Source organism: Vipera berus (assembly GCF_964194415.1).
Source record: "Vipera berus genome assembly, chromosome: 1".
Classification (NCBI taxonomy): Eukaryota; Metazoa; Chordata; class Lepidosauria; order Squamata; family Viperidae; genus Vipera; species Vipera berus.
In genome coordinates, this window is record NC_138202.1 from 199847525 (window position 1) to 199872667 (window position 25143).

A 25143-nucleotide genomic window follows, 5' to 3' on the forward strand; every position below is an offset into this window, starting at 1 on the left:
GCTTAATTAGCTTACCAGCTTTGTGCATCTAGTACTTGGTAGATTAACTCTTATAATAATATGCATGGAATTGTCATATTTTGGGGACTAAAACACAGAACACTATAATTTGCTTGGCATAGTATTATGGAATATATGCAAATTTATGCAGCCATTTTCTCCAATAAAATGCTCCCAGTGGGTTTATAATTCTTCAGCTCTTGAGTTCTTCGACAAGCCGGCACAATACTTCGCCAGCTGTATTAGGTATCCAGATTCTCTTGTTTAAGTCTCGATTATCACATTCTTATATCATTATCAACGCACATGCTGCTTTCTCAGGTTTACAAAGGTAAATATTCTTATTCTGCACACGAGGAACCTCAAGATCCACACACTCTACAGTTTTCTAAACGGACTTCATTTAATTCATTGCAACCTCCGAGTTATTACGCAGAGTAGATCGGGTGGCGCTTTTAAAAGAGGCTGACTTCCACGTGCGGTTCCCCCCCCCATTTACAACAGAATTATACTACTTTGGGGATGATTTACGAATGGTAGGCAGAGCTAGGGTTACAAAGATCGTGTCGCCTGCTGGTCGATAATGCACAAACACAAGATCCCAAGAAAGAACTGGAGAAGATCCTGGAGACCGGTGTATAAATTCGACAGCACCAGATAAGTGGATCGGTGACCTCGCACGTTGCAAGGCGGTTTTTGAGAGAATATAGTGCAGTTCAGCCGCAACGGCGTCTTTTTCTTCTCAGCCCGAACTGAATCTCCGATCGGAACAGCGCTTTCTGCCTCTCTCCGCCGATGCCATGTATGATGTAGCCGGCTTGCTTGAGAGGAACTGGGAATAAATAGTGGTTTTTGCACGCGCTCTCGCTGAGTTTCTCCGCTCACCTCTTCCCCGAAAGGAGAAGTGTGGTCAAAGGCCATTTTATTTGCAGGATAAACCCCTGAACGGATAAAATCGAGTGTGTAGGTCAGGGGTAGGCAACCTGGGCTCTTTTATGACTCATGGACTTCAACTCCCAGAATTCCTGAGCTCAGGGGTAGGCAACCTGGGCTCTTTTACGACTCCTGGACTTCAACTCCCAGAATTCCTGAGCGCAGGGGTAGGCAACCTGGGCTCTTTTACGACTCCTCGACTTCAATTCCCAGAATTCCTGAGCTCAGGGGTAGGCAACCTGGGCTCTATTACGACTCCTGGACTTCAACTCCCAGAATTCCTGAGCGCAGGGGTAGGCAACCTGGGCTCTTTTACGACTCCTGGACTTCAATTCCCAGAATTCCTGAGCTCAGGGGTAGGCAACCTGGGCTCTTTTACGACTCCTGGACTTCAACTCCCAGAATTCCTGAGCTCAGGGGTAGGCAACCTGGGCTCTTTTACGACTCCTGGACTTCAACTCCCAGAATTCCTGAGCGCAGGGGTAGGCAACCTGGGCTCTTTTACGACTCCTGGACTTCAATTCCCAGAATTCCTGAGCCAGCCAAGCTGGCTCAGGAATTCTGGGAGTTGAAGTCCAGGAGTCGTAAAAGAGCCCAGGTTGCCTACCCCTGGAGTAGGTGGTGGTGGTGGAGGAATCAGCCTTCATCAGAATCAGCTCGGAGGGAAAAGTTCCATTTGGGCGAAGGAGCGGCCGATCCGTCCGTCCGTCCGTTCGCCGTTTGTCCCTCGGCGGCATCCTTAAGGCCAGGCCCGGCGCGGGGAAGTCGGCCGCGGGAGGGGAGTCGCCGCGTCAGCAGCGCCGCTCCCGGCGTCAGGCGGGCGGTCTCTGGTTCCGCTCCCAATCCCAGGAGGGCGTCCGAGCGGGAGGCGGAGGTGGTCGGAGTTGGAGGCCTCCCAACCTCGTCCCTCGCGGGGATGTGACCCGTTTGAAGCCCCCGGGGAAGTGCCCGTCTCGGGGGGGGGGGAAAGTGGGTCCTCCTCGGGGAGCAGGCGAGAGGGGGGTTGCCCGCTGGCGAACGGGATACGCGCCATGGCCTCGGTGAAGGTGGCTGTCCGAGTCCGGCCCATAAACCGCAGGTGAGAGAGCGGAGCCCCTTCTCTCCTCCTCCTGCCCCCAGGCTCTATGGTAGGAGGGTCTCTTGTGGCTGGCTCTGGGCTTTCCGGCCTGGCAGGGACAGAGCCACCTCCCAAAGGGCGATACTGTAGGCAACCCTGGGCTGGATTCAAACTGGCGTGTTTCCAGCCTTGACGCCGGAGAGCCAAATAAATAAAAAGGCCTTGCCGATGAGCAGGTGGAAAAAGGACATTCGTCTTTCTGCTTGTAAGGTTTCATGGGGGTGTTTGGTTGCTTGGTCCTTTTTGGGTAAAGCTTTATCATTCGCCCTTCTCCCCCTTTCTACGGAATTAAATAGTAAAGGCACAAGAAAGTTAGCTTTTCAAAAAAAGTCGGACTTAACACAGAGACGGATGGGTGGGCCAGGGGTTCCAAGCATACGTTATTATTTATTATTTATTTTTATTTTAATCCCATTTATATCCCGCCCTTCTCCGAAGACTCAGGGCAGCTTACAATCTAAGAAGCACAAACCAATGTGCTTAGCAATAGCCTTCATTCTATGTATATGCCTGCTTATTAGGGCTTTGCCCCCCCCCCAAGCGGCATTATTACAAAGTCAGCTTTTTGCCCCCAACAATCTGGGTCCTCATTATAAGACATAGGCGTATTTCCGTCTGTTAAAATATTTTCTGTTCAGAAGATATTTGTGGTGTTTTTTTTAAAAAACGTGTGTAAATACAACCCGCTTGTAAGGTTCCACCCAAAATGTGATTGTGATATTTGTTTAGCTTGCATTTTCCCAGAACCGAAAACCAGTAAACAACGGATTGCTTCTTGTTGGCTGCCTCTAATTCATTGAAATTTGATAACAGATTATGTGGAGAACCAGCTGCGACGAATAACATAACAATTATCAGTGTATTCCAGAATAAATTGTATAGGTGGTCATAGCAGATCTGTTTTGATTGCACTTCCCCCCCCCAAAGTTTACAATAGTTCTTGTCTTTTGAGATTTTCCTGTAGTGAATAGAAATTCAGGCAATCAAATGGGAACAGTGAGGGGGGAAAAAGTTAAGTGCCTTCTTGATTTTGTTTTAAACAATTGGGATTATGATAACTGAGATTTCCTTTGTTGTTGTTAGTTGCGAAGTCGTGTCCGACCCATCGCGACCCTATCTATGGACAATGTTCCTCCAGGCTTTCCTGTCCTCTACCATCTTCTGGAGTCCATTTAAGCTCAAGATTTCCTTATCCTTTTTTATGTTGCGATTTATTCAGTAAATGAAGATTAAGCAAACCATGCTTATGTGTATATATGCAACAGCAGTATCTGATTTATTGAGGCTTTCAAATTCATCTTACTGTTTCAGCAAAGAATACCCTAAATGAGTAAATATAAGATATTAATGAACTATTGATGACATTTTAAGTCATACAAAACTCAGGACATCTGGCTAATTAGGAACAATCAAATTGTGAAATGTTTGCTTTTAAAATTGTCAGATTTAGATGTTTAGATACTTCCATTAAAGTAACCCTTAAATAATTATCACTTGCATCTAAATAAATTTATTAAGCTCACCATTATTTTATGTACTTGCTTTATTCCTTGCATTTTTATATTTGCAATCCCTAGCTTTAATATACTAAGGGGCTGGTAACCTTTTTTGTTGATTATATATAGAATATGTCCAGTGAGAGAGCAACCTGTACTCAACCTAGATTTACAGTACTATGAAAAACTAAGAAGGGTCCCCCATGTTAGTATTTGAATTGGAGACACAAAGAAAAAAATAGGGTTAAACTGCAGTTAGACAGTTAAGCAAAATCTCAGAGATTTATAGTGGGAGGTTAATTCTACACTAGTGCCAAGAAAATGTATTCATAAAGTAAATAGGATCAAATCAAAGGAAACTATTATGGGATATTACAGTATTGTATGACAACAATTTTTTTCCTGAGTTTCTTAGTTTTTTTTTTGTATTGCCAACATATTTTATGCATCAGCCTTACAGATTAGTAGATGCAAATACTCCTATAGCTTTTTCTGTGTACAAAAAGTCTACTTTGTATATATGCATTTTAATGCATTTATCTTTTGGTGTATCTGGTATTAATTTACTTTTTTTTCTTTCCCAGTATAAATTTGATATATGGGGGTGGGTGTTGCATTGTTGGTTTTTAGTCAGTTGGTTTTCTACCCATTTAATTTTTCAATTTCAATCCAGTATCCTACTATCCATTCCTAATCAATAGCAAAAGGTCAAGGCTAGTCTTTATGGCCTTGTTAGTAATGCAGTGTCAGTAATGGAGGCAGAGGAAGTAAGTTATTTATCCATTATAAAATTAACTGGAATTGTAATCCTGAAGCTTTGTTGCTTCTAGTAACTTTTTTTGAAATACTACTTTATTATAGTGTGTCAAGCAGAAATATCCCTGAGGAACTTGCCTATTGATTATTAGTATTGATTATAAGCCAGGCAGTTGTATTCTGATGATTACAGAATTCAGTGCAACAAATTATATTGTGGCAGAAAGACGTTTATAACTCAGCTTCAGAGTCAACTATGTTATTATAATGAAGTACTGTAAACTGTTTTTCTGTTTTTCCTATTCCTTGAACAATGAAACCAAGGTTTCCAAGTAAGACTCAATAAAATACCTAAGAATACAGTATTATCTCAGAATTTATGAATGATTATATAGGAGTATAAAGTAGGTTAAAAGAAAATTAGATCCCTGACACATAAAAATTGGCTATAAAAGGTTTTGTCCAAAAGAACTGTATGAAAAATGAAGAATGATTTGGTTCCTCAAATTTATAAACAGCCATTTTTTAAAAAAAAAAATCAGTTCTGCCATATTGTATAGCTATTTGCGAGGCATCCAAACCTCTCTAAAAAATCATGTCCCTCTTAAATATGTGGAGTATTGCAAGAGGTTAGAAACACCTCAGATTGCCCAAACCCAATTCTCTGAATGTTGCTGCTCTTCAAATTCTTATCCTATCTTGAAAGATTTTCTAAAAAGATGAATGTGAACATACGGACCTAAAAGTCTTTCGAAAGAGATGAAGATAGAAATTTTTGCAGGAGGAATGAAATTAAGATTGAAGTCCATAATTGTTTTTGCATTTCCCTTACTATTTATCTACCTTCATTATTATGGAAATAATTTACCGGTATGTTGCAACAAGTGAAAGTTCAGTCTCTTCAAGCAAATTCTATGTAACAATGTCACATGTAAACTACTTTAGATAAAATTATGTTAAGAATTTTCAGATAAAATTGACAGGCATTGTAAGGTGGTTCCTTAGCCGAGACTAAACATAAGCCCTTTTTAATATTGACGCCAACTGTGCTTTTAGTAGTAAAGAATTGGGTGATATTTAAGATATTCAATTGTTCTCTTGGAAGGAAAGTGCTCTCATCTGTAAGATGAAGCTTTCCTAATGCTTAGACCTGAAAACAAAAGTACTCAATTATTCCATCTAATATTCAGCTTATGTTAATGGAAACATTCCATTAATGTTTCCAAGCAACTTTTAAGCACATGCATAGTTTTCCCTTATTCAAATAGAAAGGAGTTGAGTGTCACTAGCACATTGATGATAGATACCATGCTCCAAACATCTGGATAAACACCTCCAGCAGGTTGAACATCAGGTCAAATAAAAATAAATAAATCTGGTGAGTCCCCTAATTTAAATACAAAGTGTCCAAATAGAAGTTTTTCACTACAACGTTTTGGTGCTAGTCCTGCAGGTAGAACAAAACCAAAGGCAGGACAGAACCAATAATCTTTCCAATTCCATACCACTGACTTGCTCCAGTCATATGCCACAATTTGTCATGTTAAAGGCTCAGAGAATCAATGCTGTAGTGCACTCCATGTCTCTCTCTTTTCCTATATGGTGATTGATGTGGGCAACTAAGCAGTTTCTGGGCTGTATCTAGACCTAAAGCCAGAATGAAATTGATATAAATGATTGGTTTCTTCCACTTAACGTTTATACTGGAAGTTTTTAAGAAGAGACTGGCCAGCCATTTGCCTGAAATGGTATAAGGTTTCCTGCCTTAGCAGGGGGTTGGACTAGATGACCTCCAAGGTCCCTTCCAACTTCTTCTTCTTCTTCTTCTTCTTCTTCTTCTTCTTCTTCTTCTTCTTCTTCTTCTTCATAATAATAATAATAATAATAATAATAATAATAATAATAATAATAATAATAAATGAGAAACCCAAACCTCCCGTTTAACGACGGGAGGTTGAGGAATTTATATAATTCTTTTAATTGATTTTAAGTTTTATAACTGTTGTATCTGTTTTTTAAATAACCTTGTGAACCGCCCTGAGTCCTACGGGAGAAGGGCGGTATATAAATTGAATGAATGAATGAATGAATGAATGAATGAATAAATAAATAAATAAATAAATAAATAAATATCTGGATGACCAGCACTTAAAAAAAATTGTTAGTGTTTATATGCCATTCCAGCCCAAAGGGACTCTGAGCAGTTTATGTACCTCACTTATACAAGTGAAGTTAAAATTCAAAATAAACAAGATGGCAAATTATAATTACAAAACTTTGGTACCCGAAGTGTCATCCATGAAACTATGACAGGAGCACACTACTTACTATCACTGTTCCTATATTTTGAAAAGTTTGATTATAACAGATTTCATAAAATCTGTTAGAACAGGGTGGGAGCTACTCTGATCTCAGGAAATATGCTGTTCCAAAGAACGAGGGCTGTAACTAAGAAAACACTACTTTTCTTGTCTAACACTAATTGGATACTTCCCCACAGGGAAGAGTAGAATCATGTAAAAGAGTGTCTTCTGTTCCCAACCCTTGGAGATATTCCAGGGAATAACAGATGAACGGTATCAAAAGTCGCTGAGTGGTGAGCTCAGTATATAGATAACCTCACAAAATGTTGGCTTTTCCAGTTGCATTTGAGCTCCAAATATATTTGAGCAGTTTTATTCTTCCACTTTCTGGAAAAAAAAACCATTGCAGCCCATCACATGTATTTCTAGCCTGTCACTTAATATTTTATTACTCTAATCACTTTTGCTTCATTTCCTGGTCCTACCCTAGTAGACCCTACTTGTTATATCTTACCAGCCACCAAAAACAAATGCCTGGAGGACAGGCTCCTGTCCTAAACCACAGTTAGGACTGGAATTTCAGTTGCCAAGCGATGCAATGACTGGATCCAGTTTTACAACCATTCTTATTGCTGTCATTGAGCAAATCACCGCAGTCATTAAGGGAGTCCAGCTTCCCCAACTGACCTTATTTGTCCGAAGCCAGCTACAAGTTACGTATTGTGATCATGTGACCACAAGACACTACAACCATCGTAAATGTGAAGTGCTTTCCAGGCATCTGAATTGCAGTCACATCACTGGGCCTCGGGTGCAATGATCATAACTTGAAGGATGGAGCATCAGTAACTAAGCCATAATTAAAACAGTTGAGGTCTACCTGTAAATTCTTCCCGTTCCTCATTCTTATGGTTTATGCCGATGCTGTATTTGCCCAGGCATAATTGCTAATAAGAAAACAAGGCAGAGCAAGGAACATCCACCAGCTACTTCATATTTTTGTGCATCCGATGGTCTATGTCAGAGGGTAAGAAGAACATAGGCATTAATGCAGATGTCAAGGTGATTTTTATTGTTACGGGGCAAATAAAGTAAATTGTGTGCATATTTCATAAGTGATCTTAGCAAAGTAATATACTTAAAAATTCCTTTTTCTGTACAGCTGCTCAATTTAATCATGGCATTGTTAACTCTGTTAGCTTAGTAGTGCTTTCCCTCTCCACCCTTGGCTGGAGAAGAGCGGGAAAGAGGCAAAAGGAGCTTTTCCTGAACCTCTTGAAAAGCCGGCATCTTGGCCACACTTCTCCAAGCACTTTCCAGTGTTGCTCTGTTCCTTGCCGCAGCCAATCTACTCTGCAAGCCTCACTTTCTAACACTGCTTGCTTTCTCCTGCTGGGTCTTCAGATGCACATTCCTCCTTCCTTCAGGGATCCTCCCTCCAGCCCCATTGCCTGCTTTCCACCACAGCTTTGATCTTTGCTCCTTGAACATCCATCTAGCACTTTCAACCCACACCAAAACACATGGGCCAACAGACAAGAACTCTTCTCTCTAACGACCCTGCTCCTCCTAGAACTTGAACGAGAAGACAGATGAGCTTGCTCACAGCTCTCTTAATTAATCTAAGAACCTTCCAGCTATTTGCGTGACATCTGGCAAACAGACAAAACTCTTAACCTTGAGGCAAATTACAACTCTGTTTCCGTGATGACAGTGTCCTTCCACAGCCCGATCTCTTCTTATCTTTTGTTCTTCCTAGCTGTCCCATAGGGTTGCTACTGACATTATTTCTGGACAATCCCATTTGTCCACTTTCAAGACGTGGCATATTTTTACCAATATCAGGTAATTTGTATAAATGAAGAGCACAGTTAATCTAATGTAAATTACACAGAACGTCCTCATTAAAATTAATATAATCAGGATACTGACAATAATATACCCTTCACATTTCTCCTCCCTGTACTTCCTCTGATACTCCACCCGTGTTTAATAATATCTTGGTGTATTACATTCAATATTTCGATGTATAGGCAGAGGTTCTAAATAACCAAATTCCATTCTTTGGTCCTCTATTTTTGATTTACTGAGCCCACGTGCCTAATCTTCTAGGGAAGTTAAAGTGAGTGGAAACTGTAAGGCAGATGGAATTGTATTTTGGGACGATGAGTAGGGGAACTTAGAAACTATTGATCTGTATGATTCCGTTTAAACGGTGACCTCATTGTAGTGCATATCAAAGCAAATGAAGACTTCTCAAGAGATGCTAAGGAACATCATACAGACCGCACAGTGAAAAAGTGTAAAATAAGTAGACACGGAAGAATAGATTTGCTTCATGCAATTTATGTTGTGATTTATGTAATGGTCTCCCTTCAGCAGTCTTGGAGAGCAGATTCAGCAAGATTCTACTAAATGTTACGCCCATGTGATTCAGGTGAAATGAAATCTATGGAACATGTCTTTCTATGCTACTTCAGCTGCTTTTTAAGAAATTGCCAGGACGATCTGAGAGTTTTTATAAATTTATGTGTAAGTTATTTTACAGCAGACAGAGTTACTTTCTAGTTGTCAATTTTTGCTTCTTAGCAACAAGTGTGTGCTGTCTAGAAGATCAACACCGTTGTGTCAGATAACTATTTCAATATATTTGGGTGAACTTGAAGATGTTAAAATGTTTATACATTTATTAAGTTTGATCTCTGGTCATAATAAAGTTTTCATGATGTTAATTTACTGTAGTATTTTGCTCTGCAGGGAACACGAGCTGGATGCTAAGTTTATTATTTCAATGGAGAAAAATCAAACAAAAATCACTAACTTAAAGGTGAGTATATTCGGCCACTTTGGAAACATTTTTCTTTTAGTGTATCATTCTGATTCCTCTGTTAACAAAGTGTAGCAGACAAATCACCATCAGAATTTAAAATCAGAGGACCAGGATGAGTATCAAAAAAGAAGAACAAAAGATTTGAATAATTTAGTAGTATCCGATATAGGGAAGTGGTATTTTTTTATACTAATAGTTTATTTATTTATTTAAAACACTTATACTGCTGCACATTTTATACCAAACTCTGGAGGGCTCCTGAACACTTTCTTGTCTGATATTTGGAAGGTATAAAGGCTAGTATTATGATAGCCAGGATATCAAACAAATAAGTAGGCTTGAGTCTTTTCATTTGGGGGAAGGTACTTTGTTATAGCTGTGGTTAGTTTATCCAGAGATGTTAGCATATTCTATGTTTTGTTTCATATCAATAACTCATGAGAAACTGGGTAATATGTGTCAATGGGCACAAAATAGTTGCCCATCTTCCTCAGTTCAATTAGATACAATATATCTAACCTGCATTTAGTAAGTAATTAAAATATATGGCATTTTAATTTTATATGCGTTTTAAAATTAACTTTTTTTCCCATTAATCAAAGGGCATTCTAATTGCAATAATAAGGAATTTAATTCTGTGTTTTGTTTTCCTTTCTATTTTACTCCTGTTAATTCTGTAACCTTAATGTAAATGATAAAAGGCTAGAATATCTATTGAATTAGTCCATTAATTTTGAAAGAAATGTAACTTGATCACCTCATTTTCTTCCTCTGAGTTTGGCTATGTTCTTGGAAATGGTAGAAGTGGTTTGCCAATCCTCATGGAATAAACAAGTGCAGATTGGGACTCTCTGTGGAATAAAATTAATGGATATATTAATAATATAGGTATAGGAGGTGAGTAGTGGAGGATAAATTTTTGAAAATTGTGTTTCTTGAAGTATTTTTAAATATTTAGGAAACAGATAGGCACTAGTATATTCACCTCACTACATATTCACCTCACGTTTTAAAAAAGAAATGTACAGTTATTATCTTAGTATAGAATGCAGTGGTAATTTATTTGTTCATCCACTTATTTAGATCCCAGAGGGAGGAACTGGGGACTTGGGAAGAGAACGAACAAAAACGTTTACATATGATTTCTCCTACTTCTCAGCTGATCCTGAAAGCCCAAACTATGCATCTCAGGAAATGGTAGGCTGATGACATTAATAACACTCAGAGTGAAAACATAATGCCAACGTTTACTGTTTGATTGCTTGAGAGATGATTTTAAAACTGCTTATTTCAACTGTTTATTACATATGAAATTACCCACATGTGTTGGCCGTGCTCTTTTGTAGGTATTTACATTCTCATTCCTATGCACACATACACATTCTTTTCCATTGTGATCTTCTGTTCTGTTTGGCCAACAATATGAAATCATGTAAACCTGCAATTCTGTCACAAAATGTCTATTAACTACTTTGCTTAGAAACCGTTGTGGGTTTTTTGAAAAAAATTCGCATGTGTTGCATTAGATTTTTCTTTCCCTTGTGTATGTAAAGGTATATAAATCATGCTTGTGTTTTTTGAACAGATGTTTCAGTTTTATCAGTAATTAACCTGGGAATGAGTCCAAAAGGATAAATTGTTACTTCCTCATTAATGACCTTAATTTTAACCTGTATAATGTTCACATAGCCTTCTTGGGTGACAAGTTGTGAATGTTAAGACATTCAGTATTTTCATGTCCTTATTATGATTCAGAAAATAAATATTTTTAAAGAGAGCTGTAAATCTAACAGTAAAAAGAAAGAAAAAGAATTAAGGAACCTGACCTGACTCTTAAGAAGACCATCCAAGATTGTACTGTAAAATACTGTACGTTCCTTAGTGTGCAATTGGTGAAATATATGAATTATATATCTAAATAAATATTTGAATTGACCATCTCTAATAAATGCTTGCTAAGTTAGTGTTCTTGCAGTATATTGTACTAAAGTGATTGTAATAGTTTACAGAAATGAATTAAATATGTGTTAAATTATATTTTGAAATTTTATTTTACGTTCTGTCATTCGTGGATCCCCAGGTATTTAACAACCTTGGAATTGATGTCCTCCAATCTGCCTTTGAAGGTTATAATGCTTGTATTTTTGCCTATGGACAGACTGGATCTGGGAAGTCTTATACAATGATGGGAAATGCTGTAAGTAACTCATTTCAGACTATACTTCTTACAAGTTGATGCCTTTTGTATTATATTAAGAAACATAATAAATGCTTTATGTGTAGAAAGTGCTAACAACATATGGCACAGATAAAAGCAATTTTTTTTTAAAAAAACAAAGTCATGAGCCATGGTGGCGCAGTGATTAGAATGCAGTATTGCAGGCTACTTCTGCTGCCTGCAGTTTGGCAGCTTAATTCACACTGGCTCAAGGTTGACTCTTTCCATCCTTCCGAGGTTGGTAAAATGAGGTACCAGATTGTTGGTGGCAATATGCTGACTCCGTAAACCACTTAGAGAGTGGTGTAAAGTACCATGAAGCGGTATATAAATCTAAGTGCTATTGCTCTTGTTCACCCCATACCTTCCCATAGGGAGGCTGTACTCCATATTCCATCACTGAAAGAAGCCATATGGTGAGACCAAGGAGTGCATCTTCTTGGTAGTGATCTTTATCTTATGTGACATCCTTCCTCCCAAGATATGGTTGGTCCTGATCCTGATGGCCTTTAGAAAGGCTGTCAAAACCTTTGAGAGATGATCTCTTGGAGCCCCAATTAGATGAGAATGTTACTTCCATTTGGATCACCATTTCATGTATATTGGTTTACATAACGTGGTTTTATATTCTTTTTGTTCGGCTCTGTAGAATTTTATATATGCTTCCCAGAGTTATTTGATTGAGCTGGGTAGCTATACAAATATTTTAAATACGTTAACTTGCTTATTTACATTTTGTAAGTATAGCTAGACATGTGAAGAGCTATTTAGTGATAATGGCCTCCCCAAATTGAATACATGGAGAACGATGAATGATCAGGCTGAGCCTGAGGAAGGGATCAAATGTGTCACCACTCTCAAGGCATTTTGTGACCACCAGATATCTTAAGTTCTGCCCACCTAGAATTCTGTTGACTGTTAACTACCGTCAAATTGCTTTGACTGTTAATAGCTCAGCTTTTTGTAGAGAGCTTAAGCTTGCAATAAACCTATACATTCATTTGAACTGCTTGGACTCCTGATATAAAATCTCCCCACTACCCAAAATACAATTTGGAGAGATAGAAATGATTGCAAATTGAAAGGACTTGTTGAAACCTAAGAGTTCCCCGTTTTTGAATGGAATATTTTCTGTATCAGTGACTTTTTGTCTTGCAGTATACCAGGGGTCTTCAAACTTGGCCCTATTATGACTTGTGGACTTCAACTCCCAGAATTCCTCAGCCAGGCATGCTGGCTGAGCAATTCTGGAAGTTGAAGTCCACAAGTCGTAAAAGGGCCAAGTTTGAAGACCCCTGCAGTGTATCAATGTATTATTTTTGGCAGGGAGATACTGGATTAATACCTCGGATCTGTGAAGGATTATTCAACCGAATAAATGAGAAAACAAGATGGAATGAAGCCTCCTTTCGAACAGAGGTCAGGTATGTTTGCGTAGTGACAACATGGCTATATCATCAACATCCTTATCTCTTTCTCCTTTTTTGCTACATTTTTCCTTCTTCGTTAGAAGAGTAGTTCAAGGCAGCATGCTTATTCAGGGGGAGGAAAGAATTTTCAAGAGTCAGGATGCAGTGCAAGAATGAATGAAACAAAGGTTTCTGAATCGATTTATCTTTTAACTGAGTTACTGTTCTATAACCTTATTTAAAAATGAAACAAGCACCCTCTCCACAGTTTCTGTTCTGTCTAGAGTCCCTAAAAGGTCTGATTGTTTTGCTCCATTTACGGCAGTCCTGTTTACCATTCTTAAATACTGCCCATGAGAACTGATCGACACATTAGCACATTCTTTGTTATTTTCCCTAATGTATAAAAATGCTAACTACTTAGAAGGCCTGCTCTTTATTTCTGACCTCTTTGAAACTGTTGGAAGCATAACAGAGTCTCTTCTGATGACCGGGCATTTTGAAAAATCTGCTCTAGAGGGTGGATGGTTTGTCTGGAATAGTATGACAGATGACATATAGGCTACCTAGGGAAGAGCAAAATCAGTCTAGCCTTTTCCCTTGGAGAGCTGCAACTAAACTATTAATCTTGATTCCGTTGAATAGATGAAATTTTAAACTTGAATAATGTTTTGATATATAGTCCATTTATTTCATATTTCAGTTACCTGGAAATTTACAATGAGCATGTCAGGGATTTATTGAGGCGCAAGTCTTCAAAAACAAATAATTTAAGAATTCGTGAACATCCAAAGGAGGGACCTTACGTTGAAGGTGGGTTTTAAACAATTTAATACACCTCCATTGGTTGGATATCTGCCTGTATGTATGAATGCAGAAATTTGTCTTGGTTATAAACCTCTATGATTCATATTTGATTTACTAAATGTCTGTAGCTGCACCCTAATCACTTGGTGAATTTCAACGTGTTTTTTTTATTTCTGAAGTTGATGTTCTGCTAACTGATTGGAAACTACTGATGAGTCTGCCATATAAATTAGGCAGTTGTGATAGAAGAGCACTTATTAGAATATAATTGGCACAATATATTCTTTTCCAATTTATGTCGTGGTGTCTTAAGAATAAAAAGTGTTTAGAAGGAATTGGCTTTCTTCAGGTTAAAAAAAAAGAAGGAAGATGAAGCAAGAGGGGAAAGAGCTACACTGGGAGAAAAAAGCAATAGGACACCAGAGAAATAGAAAATCTTAACTTTTTGCCAATATTTAATAATCATAAAGAAGCTTGGAACCCACTTCTGATAACTGTAGGAAAGAAAAAAGAGGACACTTTATATTTATCTGTAATCTTTATCTGTAATATTATTAACAGCTTTTCAAATGTGGTATTATTAATTTGAGATCTGTTTGTGTCTTATGTTTAATTGATTAATACCACAAAAGTCTTACTTATATTTGGGGTTTCTTTCAGATCTGTCAAAACACTTAGTACAAAATTATAGTGATGTAGAGGAACTTATGGAAGGAGGGAATATAAATCGAACCACTGCTGCAACTGGAATGAATGATGTTAGCAGCAGATCACACGCAATTTTCACAATCAATTTCACTCAGGTAATTTCTTGGTGAATTTTCTTACATTGAGTTGCAACTCAAGTTCTATGGTTATTTTATCTGGAAAAAAAGTGTTTGCCTTTCTAATAAATTAAATGGCAGTCATCCTTCCCTGATATTTGTAAACTCTGTGTGGTATGTAGTATGTATACAGTTTGTGACTGGATATAAGAATTTCTTTTAGTTTTACTTTTAACCCCACACTTGATAGGAATGTGGAAGAATGATAGCATTTCTTTCATGGCTTTTCCCGAACTCTAAACATGCCTGGTTATCTGCTTAATCTTACTGTTAATTACACAGTTTTATTTTTAATTACTGGGCTAATATTTGAAATGGGGAATGAGAGCCAGCGTGGTGCAGTGGGTTAAGGGGCCATATTAAGAGTAGGGAGATCCACATTCTAGTTTTCCCGTAAGCATGAAAGCTAGCTGGGTGATCACAAGGCAGACTGTTCTTCTCGGCCCTAATGAGCATCAGCCTTTACAAGATAAAAATTAACATTGCGTCTTGCATTGATATTTCCTTTGTAAGAACTAGGTGAGCCGAATGTGATACAAGCAGGCCCTAGAGCCATGCAGGATAAATGCTAAGAAAGACAACACATGAGAAATTATTCAGGGAATACTATGAACATTGTATTGATACCCCTCAGCCTGAGGAAAGAGTCTGCTTTACTATAAAAATTGTTGGGATGTCTAATTAGAGTCTCAGTATCTATTCTGATTATATCAATAAGAGGAAATTGTGTTTTTTTGAAAGGAAATAAACCACCATTTTTAGTAGACTGAATACATAGCATACCTCAATGCTTAAGACTTGTTACCTCAGATAGATAAATACACAAATTGCATTCTAGAAATTTTTTAATGAATTCCAGCGCATTCTATACTTTGTTCAGTTCCAGCTTTTAGAGATATGGTTCAGAAAAAGAAGTGATTAAGAATTTTCAAATAATTTAAGGGAAATGTGCATATATAAATCTCACAGGATTGCACTCATTTAAATATGTATATGTAAAGCAGGTTTCATTGCATAGCTACATAGTTTGGTCAGTGACAATAGCTTGTTATAAGAGCAAATTCATTATTTAAAAAGTGCTGTTTTAAAAATATAACTTGAAAACCCATTGGGCATCTTTGCAATACCAGAATCTTTCTTTATGAATGGGAATTCACCGTGGATTTAAGAGGTGTCAATGAAAATATTTGGATATATTGAAAATGTTAATTCCCAGGCACTTTACACATGCCTTTCATATTTTGGAAAAGAAAAACAAAATATATTTGACTTCTTTTTATCTTAGTTATATGTTTTAAATTAAAGTAGAATTTAAAGGGATTAAGCTATTATTCAAAGGTGATGTCTCTAGTATACTGACATGTACATTAAATTCGAAACATATAAAATGTTTTGCTACCACCTCTGCAACTCTTGTTTTTAATATTCAGATTATTGTATTTTGTTCTTGTTATTTTTCCGTAGGCTAAGTTTGACACTGAAATGCCATGCGAGACTGTCAGCAAGATACATTTGGTAGACTTAGCTGGAAGTGAGAGAGCAGATGCCACTGGTGCCACAGGTGTCAGATTAAAAGAAGGAGGAAATATAAACAAATCCCTAGTTACTCTGGGAAATGTAATTTCTGCCTTAGGTATATCCCTTGCTTGATGTTTAATTCATTGCAAAACTGAATTAACTCATTATCTATCCCTCTATAAAAATGACTTGCTTCTTTTTTTCATAGCTGATATATCTCAGGATGCCTCAAACCCTCTTATAAAGAAAAAACAAGTATTTGTGCCTTACAGGGATTCTGTGTTGACATGGCTTTTGAAAGACAGCCTAGGAGGAAATTCTAAAACAATAATGATTGCAAGTAAGTGTGTTTTCATTTAGGTGAATGTTCTATCTATTTTAGAAAGGCTTTCTATAGATTACGTTGACTAGCATGACATACAGAATAATCATTAAACATTAAATAATATTGTTATATTATTTTTTAATAATATAACCTTTATGTCTAAGCTTTAATATGGGCCTATGTAGAAGTGGAGAGAAAACTAATGAAGAGTCAGTTTGTGTCATAATACTCTTCATAATAATTTTCAAGCTCCTGTAAAATTGTAAGGAAATCGTAGACATTTGAAATCATTCCCAAGCTAGTGAAATGCAATAAAATTCCCGTTAGAGCCATGTGTAGAAATGACAACTGCATTAATAATTTTTTCATAAATGCCAATCTGGCCGTAGTTGCAAAAGAAACCATTTGCTTTTTCTCTACTCATAAGGAGCTTTTAAAACTTCTAAATGAAACTTGATATTGATATCACGTAATTTTGAAATCTTTTTTCTCAGCTATATCACCTGCTGATGTCAATTATGGAGAAACATTGAGTACCCTTCGCTATGCAAACCGAGCTAAAAACATAATCAACAAACCTACCATTAATGAAGATCCAAATGTTAAGCTAATTCGTGAACTTCGAGCTGAAATTGCCAGACTGAAAACTCTGCTTGCTCAGGGGAACCAGGTTAGGGACAGCAGTGATTTCAATCTCAAATAGTATCTTCTGTTTTAAATTATGCTAATGTATATACATCGGTTCTAGACTAAATGTTTCTTGACAAAATTTGCCTGTGGATGAGAGACAATTTAGGACAGTGTTGAATGCTAGGTTAATCCCCAAAATACATCTGTTATTGTGTATGTTAAGAATCAGCCATCAAACGGTTTAGAAATAGATAATCACATTTTTTTAATCTAAACATTGAGGCCTATGTTTTGTGGTCTGTTCTTTGCATAGAGGAAATGAATAGATTTGGGTCCTCTGCCTTTGACATTTGAGGTAAGCAATTTTAGCCATGAGCTCTTGATATTTCATTTCAAGGAAAACTCATTGTCTGTTAAAGACGCTTGACCAAGTCTTTCTTCTCAATAAAAAAAAATAACATGATGGTGGCACTTGTTCTAAATCTTGATTCCATAACTCCTTATTGAAGCATCACTATTCTCTCTTCTGTAATACTTTACATGTGTATTTCAGTATTTGTTTACACCTTAGTCTCTGATACCTTAACAACGTTGCCAGCTGATAGGTCTGGGCTTGAAAAACATAAGTGTATTTTCTTATAAGGCAGTGATTAGTGTTGTGATTAGTAGAGAAATTCAAATAACTAAGCTTTATGTTGGGGTTTCTGTGCATATTCAGAGAGATACAGTAGGGGCAAAAGTACATGTCCATTTTCTCTACAGCAAGTTGTCGCTGTATTTTTTTTTTTATTTATTTATTTATTTATTTATTTATTTTTATTACATTTATATCCCGCCCTTCTCCGAAGACTCAGGGCGGCTTACAAGCTTAGCAGTAGCCTTCATTCTATGTATATGCCTGCTTGTTAGGGCTTTCACACACACACCAGGCGGCATTATTACAAAGTCAGCTTAATTGCCCCCAACAATCTGGGTCCTCATTTTACCTACCTCGGAAGGATGGAAGGCTGAGTCAACCTTGAGCCTGGTGGGATGCGAACCTGCACTAATTGCAGGCAGCTGGTGTTACTTAAGGAGGCATTAGCCCACTGCTCCACCAAGGCTCTTCCTGTAGAATATTACTAAAGCAAAATGTAATTGTTTTGGGAAATACTAACTCTAGTTACTGACATCCTTTAGGGACTGTGTCTAGAGAAATTTTATTCCTCTTCAGCAAGTCATTTCAATCCAAGTTGCAGTACTATAGCTACAATTTTCAGAAGCTGATTATGATGGCAAACAGAAGATTGCATTGGAAAGGGGCATCAAACCCCTCTGTTTTGCTGACTTGACACCATTCTAAAAAGGAAGGAACTTGTGTTATCTTGTTATTCCAAGATAATAAAATATTGTAGTAGATATCATCACTAAAAATTTAGAAGATTTGCTTGTATCATTTAACTTTTAGCCTGCCATTTATATACTTTTGATTTATTGCTTTTTTCAGTCTTAAAGAAAGTCCTCAAGTTGGTGTATAACATGGAATACCATTGAAACAAATAACTGTAATCAAATTCTTTTGTCTTGCTAACATGTGTCTGTTCAATTTGCTGCCTAGTTGTTAACTCTTGATGGACGACTTCAGAACTTTTGCTTTTATTTTTTTAAACAGTTCACAATTTTTTCCTCAGAGGTACTGAAGGGGTTTCAAATAAAGTGTGCTTTCAAAATAAGGATTGTGTTCCATACAGAAAAACACATCCACCTTAGGTAATCCAGTCAGTTCTGTTAATTTATTCTTTAATTTCATTCCTATTGTATTTCATTTTAGGAAGAAAAATGAGTAAGTACATACACAGTTCCACAACTATGCAGAAATATAGTGTAGATCAGGGATCCCCAATCCCCAGGCTGTGGCCCATTACCGGGCTTTGATGTGTTTGGAACCGGGCCGTGGGAGAGACAGGAGAACGGGCGTGTGTGGGCACATCCCCACTTGTGTGAGCAGATGGTGGGCACGTGTGTGGGCTTGCCCACCGCTGCTGTGGAACCATCCCCCCCCCCGGGCTGGTCCACAAAGCTGTAAAGGTTGGAGAACTCTGCTGTAGATGCTTTGAGTGCAAGAAAAAGTAACCGATAACAAAATTGTGCATGGCATATACTATAAATCTCCCTCTGTCCCATTTAAAGGTTAATTGTACAGCTATTTTCAGAACAGTAACCTTGAATACGGTGTAGTACAGCTAATGTGTCTTGTTAATCTGATAGTTTGTTTTATCTGTTTAACTAGATTGCCCTTCTGGATTCTCCAACAGCTTTGAGTATGGAAGAAAAACTGCAACAGAATGAAGCACGAGTAAGTTTTACTTTGTCGGTACCTCAAACACCAACCTTTTTAGACTACACACACTGTCTCTCTCTCTATGTGTGTGTGTGTGTGTGTGTGTGTGTGTGTGTGTTAAGTGTTAAGTATTTAGAATACCTTGCTAGGCCCCTTTAATTCTTTGTTAGCAATCCAAAAAATTTATACACACACACACATACACACACACACACATACAGACTTCCACCTCTTTCAGGAGTTGGATCTTTGTGTAACGTAGCTAAAATATAACCAGAGTCTGGTTGTCCCTCGAGTGAGAACTCTAGATTGATTTATTCTGTGGTCTGTTTGTTTTCTTGGCTAGCCATGGCATTCCCAACCCCATAGTTCAAAAGTATAAATAATATTTCTATCCTGCTTCTACAAAGTCCAATTTTTTGCTTCCCTACAGTGTCACATATATGCTGGTAGTCCTCGACTTACAACAGTTTGTTTAATGGCTGTTTAGCATTACAACGGCACTGGGAAAAGTGACTTGTGACCATTTTTCACACTTACGACTGTTGTAGCATTCCCCATGGTCACATGATTTACATTTGGGCTCTTGACAACTTACATTTATGACAGTTGCAGTGTCCCAGAGTCATGTGATTCCCCCTTTGCAGCTTACTGACAAGCAAAATCAATGGGGAAACTAGATTCACTTCACTGTGCTACTAATTTAACCACTGCAGTGATTCACTTAAATATGGTAAGAACAGTCAAAAAATGGGGCAGAACTCACTTAACTAATTTCTCACTTAACAATATAAATTTTGGGCTCAATTGTGGTCGTATATTGAGGACCACCTGTATATACAAATACTCCTCATTAAGCAGCCACAGCTGAGACAGGCAATGCAATCTCTAAGTGGAATTGTACCTGAGCTTACAATTTTACTTCAGCTTTCCCTTTGGGATGCTAATCTCAATGCTGGGATAATTAGCAAGAAGGGAATTGATGTGTGTGTGTGTGTGTATGTGTGTATACACACACACACACACACACACACACACATAGGAGAGGGACAGATTACAAGAGACTAATAGGCACACAATGGGAAATACACATTGAAAGAACAGGTCAGGCACAGGAGAGATTGCCTGTCAAAGCTATCCTTTAGGTAATCTCTTCTATCTGACCCTTTTTTTTCTCTCCTTGGCCAAGTGGAGACATTGAAGAGGAAGTATATTACAAGAGAAGGCACAGGGACACAGTGGGGAATACACTGACTGCTTTCCTAGAATGCTCATTGCTCCCATCTCCAAGCATGCTTAGGCAAACAGTTGCACCTCTTTTGATGGGTACAGGTAGTCCTCAAGTTACGAATGGAAAGGAGCCTGCCCATTCCATTCGTAACTCGAGAATTCACGGGAGTGAATCTTGTACCTTGAACGAGATTACTCCCTGCTCGTTAGGACGCTTGCGGCTCCGTTTCTCAAGCGCCCAATTCCAGGCATCCGGAGCTTGCAGTCTCTTTTTATCCGTTCAGACAAAAAGTGTTTCAGCACCTATGGAGTGCTTCAAACCACAGGGATTTATTAATTAGTAACTTATGTATACTGAGTGGTATAAATGAATTCACCATAAATATAAATAAATGCTATGAAATAATGTTTTCATCATTGATTCAAAATAACTCCAGCAAGCATAATTACTGACAGTCTGTATTTACATTATAAACTTTTCTAATTAATCTAGTAAGAATAATTTTGCAGCAAAGCTTTTAGTGTCCATGTTGAAATAAAAAGGGACTTTTGTTTAAATTGAATGTGTTTAATTGATGATCAATTCAAATTTGGATTTAATCTATGTGTATTGTTTTGGCTTATTTTGTAGGTGCAAGAACTTACCAAAGAGTGGACCAATAAGTGGAATGAAACCCAAAATATTTTAAAAGTAAGCTGTAAAATATTTCATTTTCTTCAAAGTTTCAATTTAGGAATGAAAGTGTATTATTCTTAAAGTGTATCATGTGCTTGTTTATGAATGTTACTTATGTGTTTGTTTATGAATATAACTTATAATTTGTAGAATGCAATCTTGTTTAAAATGTATAATATAATTTTATCTAAATTTGTTCAGAGATAAAAGTTCGAGATTGTTATCTACATTATAAATCCTCTTTCTTGGAAAATTTACATTAGAAGCTTGGGAGACAACTTAAATAATAGATCTTTTAATGTAAGATAAAATAAACGAAAACCAAGCGGTTTTCAGAATAGTAAATAAGATATTATAAAAATGAATATATGCATGTAATTAATATTTATGACATTTTATTTTTCCCATTAAGTTGAACAGATACAATGAAATTCAAAGCTTTATGAAGCAGGTTCAGGAAATCAGAAATCTAAAATATGTACTGTATTTGTGCAATAGGTACATTTTATTTGTATGTCTTTGTGACCATTACTTTCCAAGAAGGTAAAAACATGATTGAATAAAGCTTTTCTTTATGGCTCTTCTCTGCTCAGGAATAACATGGAATAACAATATTGCCTAGTCATTTTCATCTAAAGTCATAAAGCCAAGCAGGAAAAGATGTGTGTACATATATCTCTGTGTTAAAAGGCAATCAAGTATTATTAAAGGATTTTAGTACCATGAAATGAATAAAAATGTATCAATCCAAAGGAGCAAGAGCACAATTTTTATTACGACCAACCTAAATTAGAAGAGTGAGCAAGCTGTTTGTTTCACTATTATCGATTTCAGGCTCTGTGCAATGTTAAAAAAAATGGAATTAGAAAGAGGTATGGCTGGGTTTAATAAGGGCTCACCCCCTTACAGTTTGTAATAATTAAAGATAGAATGATGGATGTGATGAGCTGAATTAAGTAGTCTGGGACAGGCTTGATGCTAAATGATCATTTTGGTACCACAGATTATAAAGATATATGGCTGCTTTCTCCTAAAAAAATATAAAAATAAGTTTCTTACTAGATATAGTCACAGCAGATAGATAAAAACATGGCTTATAATACAAATATACATTAAGTGTTGGATAACCTCCTATTAATTCTTGTTAGAATACGGAATGGATTGTTTCTGGTTACTGGAATCTATCTGGTCACAGGAAGTCTTATCAGGATTGCATCTCTAAATTGATCAAAATAATAATGAATTCAAATACAAAAATTGTTTAGTAATATTAGCATGCTATTTATGCAGTCAAGGTAAGTAAAGGAAGGGAATGCAAAGGCAAAGGCAAAAGGAATACATGTTTTTATACGTCCCCCATTTGATTTCAGTATAGGAAATCATTATTTTATAGGTAGGTGATATGGCTCTAAAAGCACTTCCTTCATCCACATATGGCAGATTACCAGTGTTCATATCTAGAAATATGGTCTACTATGCTCTCCTAAAGGGTTGAACTGGGTTCCAAATTTATAACGAGATATTTCCTCATTTCTGCTCTCTCTCGCTCTCAATTCTACCATCATCACATGTATTGCTACCTTACTTGCCAGCAGCATAATGATTTCAGACTTCAAGATACACAGTCTGGAAATGAAATGTAGAACTGAAAACTATCTGCCAGATGGCATAGCAGAATGTACTGATTTGTTTAATTTCTGCCTAAAAATTGAATTGGGAATAAAAATATCCATCTAACTCAGAAATGTGCAATTTCTTCATTAGAGGAGATTTATAATATTCTCCTTCCCCCTCTTTCTTTTTCTTTTTTTTAAAAAATAAGCTGGTTGACCTGTTTGGTTTCTCCTCATTTTGATGAGGCAGTCATTTTGATGTGGCAATTTATGTTTCATATTTTAACATATATTTGGTATAACACACCAATATGCTTGCTTCAGGAGAAATGGAAACATCGGCTAATATATCTGTTCAATTTTACTATTACATGCTTTAACTGTCTTTGGTAGAAACAGATCTTAAGTATTTGGTTAAAATATACTGCATCCAAAATATGAAATAAGATGGAAATTATGGTTTTGCAGAACTATGTTGATTTCTTAGGTATCTGAAATAGAAAATCAGTATTTTCTTTCTATCTGTTTAATTTCTACTATATTCCTATCTTGAAATGGAATGACATATATGTAATTCTTTTTAAGATGACATAATACATCTTATGATGGGGGATGAGGTGTTACCCCCCGTCGATAGGGCTCGTAACTTGGGCGTCCTCCTGGATTCACGGCTCAGTTTGGAAGATCATATAGGAGCTGTGACCAAGGGGGCTTTTGCCCAGGTTCGCCTGGTGCACCAGTTGCGGCCCTATCTGGACCGGGATGCCCTGCGTACAGTCACTCATGTGCTCGTGACCTCCCGGTTAGACTACTGCAATGCTCTCTACATGGGGCTGCCCTTGAGGACCACTCGGAGGCTTCAGCTGGTGCAGAATGCAGCTGCGCGAGTAGTAATGGGAGTTTCCCGATACTCTCATGTAACACCTCTTCTCGAGCTGCATTGGCTTCCAGTTGCCCTCCGGGTGAGATTCAAGGTGCTGGTGGTGACCTATAAAGCCCTAAATGGCATGGGTCCGGATTACCTTAGGGAGCACCTGCTGCCAGCATCAGCTTCCCATCGTCCTGTGCGTGCCCACAGGGAGGGCCTCCTTAGGGTTCCGCCTGTTAGAGATTGCCGGTGGGTGATTCCCAGGGGGAGGGCGTTCTCTGTGAGTGCGCCCGCCCCTTGGAACGAACTGCCGATGGAGCTTCGGACTGCCCCCGACCTTCGCTCGTTTCGCCAAGACTTAAGAACTTGGTTGTTTGAATTGTCTGGCCTGGACTGATGGATTTTAAATTACATAAATTAAATTAATTAAATTAAATTAAATTAAATTAAATTAAATTAAATTAAATTAAATTAAATTAAAGTTTTAATTTTTAATGTTATCTTAATTGTGGGCGGTATTAATTTAATTTAATTTTATTCTCTCTCTTGTATTGTTTTTAACTTGCCTTGTGAACCGCCCTGAGTCCTCCGGGAATAGGGCGGTATATAAATTCAACTAATAAATAATAAATAAATAAATATCCTTACCTTGTTTGTTTCCTAAGTACCGCAATAGATGACATAAAGAAGGAGAATATCATTCATTAGCTAGGCATTTGGTATGCTTAACAGCAAACTGTTAAGATTAACTTCTGCTGTAAATGAAAGGTCAGACTCAGTAAATCAAAAGGGAGAGGTAAAATTTCTGATCTCGTAGCCCCTCTAAGTGAAAGATGAGGAATACACAAATACTAGGTTAACTATGAGAACCTCCTCCTTTTTGGGCTTCTGGAAGGTTATTAGAAATTGGTTTTGCCGCTTGGCGTGGGGCCCTGAGGCAGGTGGCGTTCACCTCTGGAGGTGTGGCTGACAGGGTAAGAAGACCTCATTCCCATCCATCCATCTCTTAGCTCTCTTAGTTCCAGTTTTAGTACAGTTTTTTTTAAAATATTTTAATCTGTGTAATTTTAACGTGTTAATGTTTTAATTATTTTTACTTGTTTTATAAATTGAAAGCCACCCAGAGTCATCTTGTAGGGGAGATGGGTGGCATAAAAATTAAATAAATAAATTTTATTTTATTTTATTAATTTTATACCAACCAGGCAAAGTAAAATGAAATGAAATAAATGAAAGCCAGTTTGATGTAGTGCTTACGACATCAGGCTAG

At 37.4% G+C, this 25143-nt stretch overlaps 1 protein-coding gene across 8 annotated transcripts in view; it reads left to right on the plus strand.

The window, feature by feature from the left end:
- Window positions 1–1277: 1277 nt before the first annotated feature.
- KIF16B (kinesin family member 16B) overlaps window positions 1278–25143 on the plus strand; it is a 175874-nt gene continuing 152008 nt past the window's right edge. For 3 of the 8 annotated variants that reach the window (XM_081345914.1, XM_081345916.1, XM_081345915.1), the window contains exons 1-12: window positions 1810–2011; window positions 9363–9432; window positions 10519–10632; window positions 11516–11632; window positions 12980–13077; window positions 13766–13875; window positions 14530–14672; window positions 16158–16326; window positions 16420–16551; window positions 17031–17206; window positions 19436–19501; window positions 21348–21407. In XM_081345914.1, coding sequence (XP_081202040.1) covers window positions 1965–2011; window positions 9363–9432; window positions 10519–10632; window positions 11516–11632; window positions 12980–13077; window positions 13766–13875; window positions 14530–14672; window positions 16158–16326; window positions 16420–16551; window positions 17031–17206; window positions 19436–19501; window positions 21348–21407 — 1302 coding nt within the window. In that variant the 5' untranslated portion in view covers window positions 1810–1964. Of the gene's footprint in view, window positions 1353–1803; window positions 2012–7543; window positions 7668–9362; window positions 9433–10518; window positions 10633–11515; window positions 11633–12979; window positions 13078–13765; window positions 13876–14529; window positions 14673–16157; window positions 16327–16419; window positions 16552–17030; window positions 17207–19435; window positions 19502–21347; window positions 21408–25143 lie in introns of those variants that run through there. The other 5 variants (XM_081345910.1, XM_081345911.1, XM_081345913.1 and 2 more) reach the window with 3 other exon arrangements.